This window comes from Serinus canaria, chromosome 2 (genome assembly GCF_022539315.1).
Source record: "Serinus canaria isolate serCan28SL12 chromosome 2, serCan2020, whole genome shotgun sequence".
Lineage (NCBI taxonomy): Eukaryota > Metazoa > Chordata > Aves > Passeriformes > Fringillidae > Serinus > Serinus canaria.
Genome location: NC_066315.1, coordinates 22,853,769 through 22,865,809, shown reverse-complemented (window position 1 = coordinate 22,865,809; position 12,041 = coordinate 22,853,769). Strand labels below are relative to the sequence as shown.

The following is a 12,041-nucleotide window of genomic DNA, read 5'->3' as shown; positions in this document are numbered from 1 at the left end:
AAAAAGATCCTTATTGTTGCAAGAATCTCCAGGATATCTGTACTTGAATACTGTAAAACAAACAAAAAAAAGCATAACAGCTTTGGTAAGGCCCAATATATAAGGGATGGTTCCTTCAGTTAATATTATAACTTTGCTTGATGGAGCCATGAAAGAAAGTATAGACACACACCAGAAAGAGGAGCTGTTTCCAAACCAAGTTTTAGTTTATACTTAAATCAAGTATATAGAAACCCTATAGTCTTACTATATATGTTTTAAAGTGTTGAATATTCTGCCTTGAACAGATCTGCTTTGTAGCAGGCTCAATGCAGGTGATAAAATTCAGCATGATCTTTGCAGTGAAAACCTATGCTGGGTCTTCAAATAATTTTTTTTATCTAGTCATTAAGCCTGTTTTCTGTGTGCAGGGTTTGGCTTCAGAGGGGGAAGGCATTTTATGAAAGCCAAATAATTCCTTTCAGTAATCCCTGGTGAGATTTCTGAAATTCAAAGGAACAACAGAGTTTTCATTCAAGCTTCCCAAACTACACACTGTAATGTTAAATATACCAGAATTAAAAAGCAAACAGACAAACAAATACAAAACAAACAAAACCCCACAAAACCTACATACACTCCTCTTCAAAATCCTGCTGCTTTACTTTTTTGTGGATTTGCCACCAATAGGATTGGTGCAATACTGTGGCATCTTCTGTAAAATCCTAATAATACACATGTTGTGAGGGCAAAGAGATTTTTATCTTGTCTGATTTATTCAGGGAAAAAGGTCATGTTTCTTTATCATCCCTCTTATGAACACAATGATGAAAACAAATTTGGGGGGAAAGGAAGGCAAAGTAAGGGACTCTTTCCTCCTTAACTGACTAAAGTCTGATTTATTTCTACAGCAGCAGACCGCTGACATACCCACAAAAGCTGAAGTTGGTTGGAATTTGTCTTTCATGAACACGTCTGTTCATGTTGGTTAGAATTTGTCCATCTTTGATATCTAAGAAAGAACATCTAATGGATGATACAGTCTGATAAAAAAGGCAAACAGCAGTTGTCACACCAGAAGTAATGAGCGAACAAAAACGTCCCTTTCATGATGACAAAAAACATTAAAATTTGTGCAGGAAGCATGTGCAAAGAATAAAAACTAATTTACTTGATAACTTAAGGTATTTCTTTAGAGTCAGACTTGAAGTAATTTGAATTACAAGAGAATAGAGTGGTCATGTTCTTGCATGTGTCACTGAATACCCAGAAATAAAAGCTCCAGCATTTTTTTTTGCTTTGTAGCAATACTCAGTTTCTATATTAAGAAATATTATATTCATGAAGGATTGAAATGCACATGATCCCTTCTTGTAGGACTCTTTCTATTGGACTCACTCATTCTATAAAAGCAGAGTCAAAATCAGCTCAAGAAAATAAAATACTCCTCAAACTTGAGCAACATTTACCAGGAGACACTTTCTTGTTGAACTTCCTGGTTTTCTTTTCTGCATCCAGATACTTTTATAATGTACTTTGCTTACACACATGAAACTTATTTCTAGCAATGTAAAAGTAACAGCAAATCTGATGCTGCAAATTGATAAAAGTGGTTTTCAGATTTCACCATTTCAGGAACTAAAATGTGCTCCCCATAACTACAGACCCAGACAGTTCCTCACTTCCTCACACACAGCATTTCTATGAATCTGAGCCGACAGAATTTTCCAATCAAAAGCTAATTCAGCTGACAAAACTTTAGAAGAACACAGTGACAGTGAGAGAAATTTAATTAACAATACCTTCACAGTTACTGCAATACTACCCTAATACCCTAATCCTACACATTAGCATTTCTTTGGAGTGGAAATCACAATCCTGAGGAACATCAAGGGCAAAAGAGCTAATTTGCCCTATGCTGTTTTCTCTCAGGCCCCAAGAAGTATTTCTTCAGGGCATCCTGGGACTACTGCTCTCACATTTCTCTCACTGCAAAGCATTTACAAGAGAAACAGGATCAAAATGCCTTTGTAATGTCCCCTGTGTAAAAAACATAATTTGGTGCATTTGTGTCTGAGACAAAATCCATTTTTATGTAATGAATGTCTTAATTACGGTTGGAGATCTTCATTGGTCAAATATTCATGAAAGCATGCATGGAATTATAGTAAGCTCTCAAATCCACATTCATAGCAGGCTATGTGTGAAAAGTGGTGTGCTCCCACATAGCATTTATTTTTCTAATAATAGGATAGAAAAATTCCATATGAACAGGTTTCCCTAAATTAAGCTCAGATCTGAAATCATGTACAACAACCTAGATGTAACAAAGTTAAATACGGGTGATTTAAGAAGCAATTTTGTAACATTTTACTGGCCTAGTTTTTAATTTATTTCTTCTGCAATATTAAACATAGCTGATACTAGTTAATAAAAGTGAACTTAAAATATATCCCAGCCCATAACTGCTCAGGTTACCCATATTGTGACTCAGAGTGTATTTTTTTAATAAACAAAACAACAGAGTTTGTAAAAAAATTGCCAGCTGTTAGCAAACACAGTTTAAAGACAGCTGTACTTCAAAATAAAACATCCCTAGTGACTTCTTGATGTAAGCAACCCAGATGCAGCAGCAGTGCATGCATTACCAGAATCAAATGGATTTAATAGCCTCTTTAAATTGCTTCATTTACTAATATTATATTCTTCCTGTAAGGAACAAATAGAATAGGTTAATTTAGGGATTTTTCCCCTATGTTTCTGTGTTACTTATATATGGGTTTTAGTAATCCATAAACCCTTTATGTGTTGAAGCCTATTTTCCTTGCATTGACTTTCAAAGGACTGTAAAATTCAAGGATTAGGACAAGTTACACCAGAGGCAATGCAAAACCATTTTCCTAGCCACTAGTAAGTCCTCATCAAGGGGAAAAAAAAAAAAAAGCTATATCAAAGATTATCACAACTCTTTGATGCAGTTGTGGGTAGTATAATACATTCATATAATGCTGCTGTATCAAATGCTGTCAGCAGTAAATCACAAAGCCTGACACACTGATTTCCATCACCAGCCTGACACCACTATTGCATGTACATCTTCATTAATATTATTTTAATGCCAGCGGCTATTTAAAAAAGAATGCAGGAGAATGTAACATTGCATGTGGATCATTAGCTTTTAGTTACTATTCTAATTCTCTACACCAGCAAATGAAGTGTAAAAATAGCCTGCAGCCTCTGCCACCTGCTTCCCAGCCACTGTCCAGTGGTTAATATTTGGACTCCTTTTTCATGCAGCTGGTCTTCTACTCTGTGGGAGCCTCACTTTCTGTTCCCGGGGAACCACCATGAAATGTCATTTATCATGGCTATAGAAAAAGCCCTCTGACCTTATTTTTTTTTCTTTTCTCTAAATGGAGGAAACAGCTGTGCTTTCTACCTTAACATTATTTAAATATTTAGTGAAGTGGCTGCCGAGTTTTGTCATCATGTAGATCATCAACAACGACACAGGAGAGCACACACTATCTGCCATAAGGACATAATGCCAGTAATTGCATAAAAATGCTAATGCTACAAACACACTTTTGATAACAAATTGCCAAATTATCTTGGAAGCTGATGGTAGGCAGGTTTCTCCACGTCTCCCTTCCTCCCACTCTGGGAAGCCACTAAATGGCTTTAATGTAATTATGGCTCAGCTCTGTACAACCATTGTGTAAGCACAGCCCCAAGGCTGCCTGGGCTCCAGCAGAGCTCGCTGTCAGATGTGCCAAGTAAGCACAAGTGACCTTAGCAGGCAGCTACACCTCTCACCATCAAACTGGAAGTGCTGTCTCAGACAAGCCAGCAAAGCATAGAAGTAAAAAATTTAAAGCTCTTCTGTCACACACAGCACACATTTGCTCTCATCTGATTTCTGATGTGGCAGAGGCTGAGCCCCTGCACAAATTGCTGCCATGTGAAAGAAACTGTATTACTAGGTCCCTTTTTCCTAAGCCCTTCACAGTTCCTCAGTTTGTATAGGGCAGGAAAAAATATTGTAAGGGATACAAACTGAGTACAAGAGGAATATGAGATTGTTTTTCATCTGAAACAGAACACACCACCTCTGACCCCTTAGCACCTGGATCTTTTTTAGGCCTCTACAAAATGCTCTGTACAAGATAACATCATTTCTTGATATCATTGAAGATGTAACTTTTGTGTTCTTCCCCAATACTCAACTCATTTCTGTCAGAAAACAAAATAATGACCGGGATTGCTGAAGCAGCATTTAAAGTCCTTCCTTGATCTCCCCTGCTGCCCATGTAATTTGAATATAAACATATTATTATACAGGACATACAGTTACTGCACCTGCCCAGTCTGCAGGTGCAGTAACTTCTAAATGCTTTTAATTAGCTACATGACTTAACCTTTACTACAGGAACACCACATATTTCGACTGGACCTTCTAAATTTACTAAAATCATCATTGGATGGAATGTTAAAAGATCTATTTTTGACAAGCTATTGAACTTTGGAGAAAACCATTTTTATTTGTAGAAAAATTTTCAGCAACAATAAAAAAAAGTTTTAAAATCCTTTGTTCAGTTTCACAGTGCAGTGTTTTTCAAATTGGAAAAAGTAAAAAAAAATATTTTAAAGTTAAAAATATATTGCTTTTAACTAAAAGAAAGCATATTAAAGTGCTTTTTGAGCAGTTTGCCCTATTAAAGCATTAAAATTTTTCTTTAGCCGTTTCTGTATATTCTCTGTAATTGACAAGACATACATGAACACACATGACTCAAGAACTGAACAAATGTGGAGGCAGCTATGAGAAGGTGAGCAGAAAGGACTGTTTATCTCTCCCAGCTATCTCCACCCTCTGAGACAGTTGTCTAGCCTCACCCCAAGCAAGCTGAGCTTCTTGCTGAGGGTGTCTGAGGTGTTACTTGGAAAAGAGGTGATTGCAGAACATCAGGAGCACACGGGCTGCAGAGATTGCATGCAACCTGTGAAGACACCAGGTTGAACCTGATATTTAGGAAAACAGGACAATTTTAGGATAAATGAGTAACCGAGGTGCAGAAGGAAATTATTTTAGGCCCATGAAGTGAGAATGGTCTGAGGAAAACCAGACAATTGACACAGAAGATGCTGCCTTTGCCTCTCTGGCACACTTGTGATATCACAGAGGTCACATTTGGAGTTTTCTCACTGTCCCTTTGTTACCTCTGGGTTCACTTTCTCTTAGAGCCAGGGAACTGCAGCAGCCAGGGCCCAGTTATAATAACCACTCCAGTGTTAGATATTCTAGTTTTTATACTCTGTAACCCCTTCACATGAAACAATCCTGTGATTTCTAAATCATGCCCCCAGGAGTAAAGATTTTCAGGAAAACCTGTTTTCATCCCATAATCTCTGATTTCAGCTACAAGGCTAAATACAACCTCATATTAAGTTCCCTTTCCCAGGCAAAAAATTTTCCTGCTAGGTCTTCAGTTTCAATATTACACTTCAAGATTAACTTAAAAATATTATTCACATGCCATATGAATAGAGTGGTCATGTTGTGAAACATAGCACCTTATGAAAACATAAGGTGCTTTTAACGTTAACGTACAGTTACCTCTAGATTTTAATATAATCCTAATTCTAACTGTGGTTTACTTGTATTGAAGAAAGATATTTCAGTGAACTGCAAAAAAATTACTGTATTTTTCTGAAAATTCCTCAGTATCATTTTTTCTCAAACGAATGAGTTGTAAAGGTTTAAAAAGTCAAACATGCATTAAAAAATCCAAAACCCAACCAACCAACCAAAAAACCTCAAAGCAAACAAGTGATCAAACAAAACCCAAATATATTCCAGAACATCTTCCTTTCCTTTTAAGGAAAAGGATTTTTTTTTCCCCTATTTCAAAATTTGTACAGATTACAGAGAGCCTATTACCTCAAAACCTACAAAATAATTGAAGGCCTTCCAGCTGGGTTTTAATAGTCAGAAAACAAAATACCGCCTTGTTCCTTGTACAACACAGGACTAAATGATGTAATCAAAAATGAGCAAGGTGATACATATTGTACAAATCAAACTACTCTACTAAACCTGCAAGTATAAATAAAATCTGTAGGTTTGAAAGAAAACTATTCAACAATATTTACTGCTACCAAATATAGTAGATTAAGAACTGAGGTTTTATGCTCACAACCAGAGAATTCTGGTCTTCTCCTTACTACAAGTGGGCATGGTGAAAGTCTATCTTTGGCAAAACAAGCGTCATATCATAGGAAAGTACCACATTAAGGCTACAAAAGTCTGACTACAGTTTCTTGCAAAGCACCACGGCATCCTGGGCTGTATCAGCAATGGTGTGGCCAGCAGGAGCAGGGAGCTCATCCTTCCCCTGTACTCAGCACTGGTGAGGTCACACCTTGAGTGCTGTGTCCAGCTCTGGCCCCTCAGTTTGGGAAGGATGCTGAGATGCCTGAGCGCGTCCAGGAGGCAGCGAGGCTGGTGAAAGGCTGGGAACACAAACCCTGTGAGGAAGGACTGAGAGCTGGGGGTGCTCAGCCTGGAGAAAAGGAGACTCAGGGGTGACCTTGTCACTCTGTATACCTTCCTGAAAGGTGGTTGTGGTAAGGTGGGGTTGATCTCTTTCTCCAGGCAGCAACTGACAGAACGAGAGGACAGTCTCAAGCTGCATCAAGGGAAATATAGGCTGGATATTAGGAAAAAGTTTTTCACAGAAAGAGCCATAAAGTACTGGAATGGTCTGCCCAGGGAGGTGGTGGAGTCACCATCCCTGGGTGTGTTTACAAAAAGAGTGGGTGAGGCACTCAGTGCCATGGTTTAGTTGAGGCGTTAGGGCTGGGTTGGACTCGATGAACTTTAGGGTCTCTTCCAACTGAGTGATTCTGTGAGTTCTGTGTCAACAGCTGGTAGCAGCTGCCAGCCAGTGGGGCTGCAGGAGGGGATTCCCTCAGGGAGATACTGCATGAACCACACATACGTTTTCCAACCTGTACCAATGATCCCAGTACACACTTGGTTTCCATGTCTGAAAAAACCACAAGCTAAAGCTCTTGGAGACTACATGGAGTCTTTTCATCTACACTTACCACATGTCAAGGCAGGTGGAATATTCTGTTGATCCCAGAAGGACATCTGGAGGCCTGTACCATAGGGTTACCACTTCATTGGAATATGTATGACTAGGAACTGATTTAGCTCTTGCAAGACCTGTGGGGTTAAACACAAAAAAAATGTAAACAAAGCAAAGAAATAGTTTGCTGTACAGTTACAATCTAAAAGGATATATGAGCACCTATCATTTAATGTGATAGGCACGTTGCAAGAGTGTTTTTCTTCTAAAGTACTTCTTCTGGAGTACTTGACTTAATGGTAGCACCTATCATTAAGTGCCTGGCTAAACAGAGCTGTGAATATTATGAAGGGATAATAAAATATGCTTTTCATAATGACAACCACAGGCCCAGGGGAGATGCAAAGATATACTGTGGTATACCTAAATAAAAGGCAAGTAAACAAAGATTTTAATTGCCATTAACTGCTCATCCTGAGGCATAAGTAGTGTTCGATTTCAGTGTTATTTAGAAAAAGAAAATGAAAAGGAAACTCCCAGACAAATGATGCCAGAGATGAGATTTGGCTTTTTAGGGAAGCCTAGGAAACCTTCAACAGCTTGCACTGCAAAACCTAGCCTGCTTATTCAAGTTTACATTTGAAAGCTGTAGACACACTTACACATTACCATTCAAATAAATATTAATATTGCAGCAGTACAGCAGAAAGTGGTATGTGAAAAATTCCTCTCTCTCAAGAGTTGCATATTGGCAGTGCTCCAATTTCAGAAATCATTTCAATGAAATCTGTGGCCTACTAAAGATATAATATTTACAATAATTGTATTTTAAGCCTGTCAGTCATTTAAAATAATTCACATTACTACACAATCTATGTAAAAGAGAGATCATCATATGCTAAACCAAAAAGTTTACAAGTATGTTTCTACTACAGAGGACTCTCTCCTCCAGAAAATGGAAAAAGATCTTCAGGGCTAAAGGGACTCTTCCTATCATTGACCTGCAAATGCTTTTTCCAAATTATCTGATCCTAGGTACTGCCTTGAGAACATCCACTTCCTTGCTGGGAACACTAGACATGCACAAGTAATGGAAATCAGGAGAATGCAGTACTGGGTGCTTTTTTGTGTCCTCCTGAACTACTGGTTTTCCTTTCAGAAAACAAATGGAATTACTGTAACAGAAGGTCATGTTTTACACTTTACAGAAACAAAGAAACAAAGTCATACACTCAGAAAGGAATAAGCAACATGAGAATTCCTGAAAGAGTGCAGAAGAAAGTCCCTTGCACTTTCTTCTCAATCCACTAGAAAAGCTATTTATGAACATTTTTTGTCAGTGAATACATCTCCATAGCAATGATGGCCAATCTTGCCAGCAGATTGCATTATCAGCTGATTATAGCAATTAGACCAGTGTAGGGGAATAATATGAATTGTATGCCATGATCCATTCTTTTAAAAATTACATTTGAAACATGAACACCTATTTTTAAAATTTGCAGACCTCCACTTTAGGTTTGTGCACCTGTCCAGCAGCTTGATGAACAGCTTGGCTTACAAAGACAACCCAGGGTTGGCCATGTACGGGGCCAAAGAGGCCAGAGGAGAGGTCACATCACGTGTTCCACAGTGTCTCTGCCTCCAGAGTAAGGTTTTTGCTTCTAGGAAACCAGAAACCACCAACAGCTCTAACTCGTGAGCAGTTTGTATTCCTGGCACACAGAACCATTAACAAGCCTGAGTTTCTGTGCATCTATATCCCATGGGACTAAACTGAAACAGTATTCCCTGCATTTGGGAACCATGGTTGCCAGCTGGCTTCCTCCACTTTACTAACAAAGATGCACCTCTGCAAGTGTTACAGTCAGCCCAAGCACTCCTTTCCTCCTCTCCTGTGACTGTTCAGCCTGGAACCAGTCCTCCCCTCCTGCTGGGAATGCCACCCATGCTGTTTCCTCAGTATACTGCTTCTAGATCTCCTCCACTTCTAATCCATTCCAGGATTAGAAGTGGAGGAGATCTAGAAGCAGTATTAATGAAAATCCATTTTATTTTCAAAGAATGGCCCTTCTGGGCTAGTCCCAGCCTGCTGGACAACAAATGTTTTTCTTTAATCTATTCTTCACTCCCAAAACTCTATGAAAGTTTCATTTGAGGTTGGCCGCTGCTCCTGGTTTCTCAGTTATAAGAGGATCATTAATAGAATTGAGAAATATTTAAACAAAATCTTAATTTGTAAAAGCAAGCTGAGGCCCTACATTGGTATCTGAGAGCACCACCAGGTTAAGAGGTGTTCCAGTTGGAGTTAAACCATAACAAAAGGCTTATGTGCACAGGCTACATTTAAGTTGTGGCCAATTGATTTCCCAGTTGGCCACATACACTGCTTTGGAAAGTACATGGGAAAATGGAAAGCAGGAGTGAACAACCAAGCCAAATACTTACAAAAGCTAAAATTTGGAAGGGGAAAACTTGGCACAGTCCCACAGTTCAGTCAGCCACTCACTCCCCTTGTGTAGGACTGACAGGACCTGAATCAGGCTAATGCCTCAGAGGAGCTGCCTTCTCGCAGGGAGGGAGCAGCCTCTGCTTTTTCTGAATAATTCTCTGCTCTGCATAAAGAATGCATTTAGCAATAATGAACACTTCCACTAAAATTAATGCAAATGTGTCTCATGACACATGAGATATGAAAAAAATACTCTAATCTTTCAGATATATTTGCAATCTAAAAAGAATGCTATCAAAATAGATATGTGAAACACCAAGATACTACATTTCTTGTTTTGATGGTCCAGATACAAATAGATGACAGTTACCAGGGTTTTTCCAGATATCCTTCTGCAAGAAAACTTGCTACATATTTTATACCTCTTTGCATATCCAAATATGCTTACTCATACAAAATTTATTTAAGCACATCCTTCAACTGAAAGAAAACTGAAGGGTAGGATTAATTAGCACAGCATGTTCGATCACTTTCTTTAAGGGTTCCCTGTCTGTTTCCATGGTTACACTACAGGAAGAATGACAATCTCATTTTTAAAAAACAGAGCTTATAGGGGATCATCAAAACTTCAAACCTTAATGGCCCATGTGCATAGAAGCCAAAAGGTAAGTGGCAGATCACGAGGTGAGCACACAATATTTACATATTGCTGCCCGAGCACTCTTTTAGCCCGTGAAGTTGGAGGAAGGATTTCCTGACAAGCAGTGAACTCCCCTCTGATTCCTGTGTCTTACAAAAGATAAAAGGTCAACACATGTCCTGCTGTTGCAGCCCTTTTTGGAGAGAAGGAATCCAAGGATAAGGCCCAGTTATTAAAATTACGGTTGTGCCAGACCCACTGGGGAACTTGTATGTAATTATGGGAAGGACAGACACTGTTTAATGTTCTCCATGCACTGATTTCTTATGACCATTATTTACCCAAAATGAAAGAAGGAGCTGTTCTGATGCATTACATACTTCAAGTCTTGCACATCATCATCTAGCTGCTCTGTAGCACAAACCACAACTTAATTTTAACTCATTCATTAAACAACAGCTCAGGATATCCTGGGAAGCATGGTATTTAAAATACAGAGTCAATGATCTATGCCTATGTGTATTTATGTCTTTAACACAGAAAATCCCCTGCTGCCTCCTACTCTGAACTTAAAAAAAAACCTTTTTTTTTTTTTGTTGTTGTTAAAAGAAGAAATTTTCTTGCTTGGTAAACACAATTGTCTCTGCTTCATCTGGCTGTATCTTAGAATCAGAGAATGCATCTGATTTTACCTAGGATCAGTTATTGACAAAACACATTGCACTGATTTATCACTGTAATTTTTAAATTGTATTTGGCTTTTACAAGAGGCTGTAGTTACATCCAGACTCGAGACTTATCCAAAACACACACCTTTGGCTACATGAGCACAAATATTAATACTCAATACCTCTCTAGCTGCAGGAAAGCTTCCTAGCCAACTTCACATGACAATCGGAAGCCTTTGTTCACAGCAAATATGATTCTGCAAATGAGAAAACCAGTCATGTCTGCAAAAACAAAGGCTTAGCAGCCATGTGCATGGTTTCCCTTTCTATTATATCTTAAAAGTGTTGAGCAGCTTATTATTTTGATTTAGATATATTTAAAAAGGCTCTAGCAAGCATACTAAAAAAATAATATGTTTTTCTTGTTACTTTTCCTTGATTCAGCTTCTTTATGTGCTTCCTTTTTTTACTTCCTGTTTTATTATTTAACAATTACTTAGTTTGAGGTAAATGGTTTATTGAACTGCAACTATGAGTCAGTAATAATATTAAAATTTTGCTAATGTATTCTGTTGTAGATCATGAACTGTCAACTTAACCTGTTTACTCAGCTGCATGTTTTCCAGCAGAAGCACATTTATTCAGTGAATACTTGAGTGACAACAAAAAATAAAAAAGTAAAATGGGTGAAGACACTGAGACTTCTTCAATGAAGTGGTCAGCACTCTAACCCAGAAGCCAGTTCTTGGCATTTAAAGGTGTCCTGCAGCCTTTAGGTCCCTCTGCTGTTTATCTGAATGCATCTGTCTCCAACACAAAGCTTTAGCAGAGCATCTGAGTTAAATTCCTCTCAAGTAAGATAAATTACCTGCAACATCCTATGTCCTGGTCCTGATATAGCCATTAGCTTATGATAGTGCTGTTCATTTATAAAAGTTACTCACAGAGAAAGACTAATTAGGATCTCAAATTAGTATTCCCAAAATGCACTTGAGCAATGACTAGTCTTCCAAACTGGAGTGCAGGAGTCAGTTTTCAAGAGACAGAGAGAAGTAAGTAAGACAAAAGGCATGTGTGCCTCTCAGCCTGTCTGGTTTTTCCAGCTGTTATCAGCTGTTGTAATAAAAGATTATTTTCCCCTACAAGCCTTATCTCATGTACCTCTTCAGACAATCACTTACAGTAACACAGATGATAATTATTCCAGT

At 38.3% G+C, this 12,041-nt stretch overlaps 1 protein-coding gene across 4 annotated transcripts in view; it reads right to left on the bottom strand.

Moving 5' to 3' along the window:
• CDK14 (cyclin dependent kinase 14) overlaps nucleotides 1-12,041 on the bottom strand; it is a 342,320-nt gene that overhangs the window by 157,887 nt on the left and 172,392 nt on the right. For all 4 annotated transcript variants that reach the window (XM_050971254.1, XM_050971253.1, XM_050971252.1 and 1 more), the window contains one exon: nucleotides 7,090-7,210. In XM_050971254.1, the coding sequence (XP_050827211.1) occupies nucleotides 7,090-7,210 (121 nt within the window). The remainder of the gene's footprint in view (nucleotides 1-7,089; nucleotides 7,211-12,041) is intronic.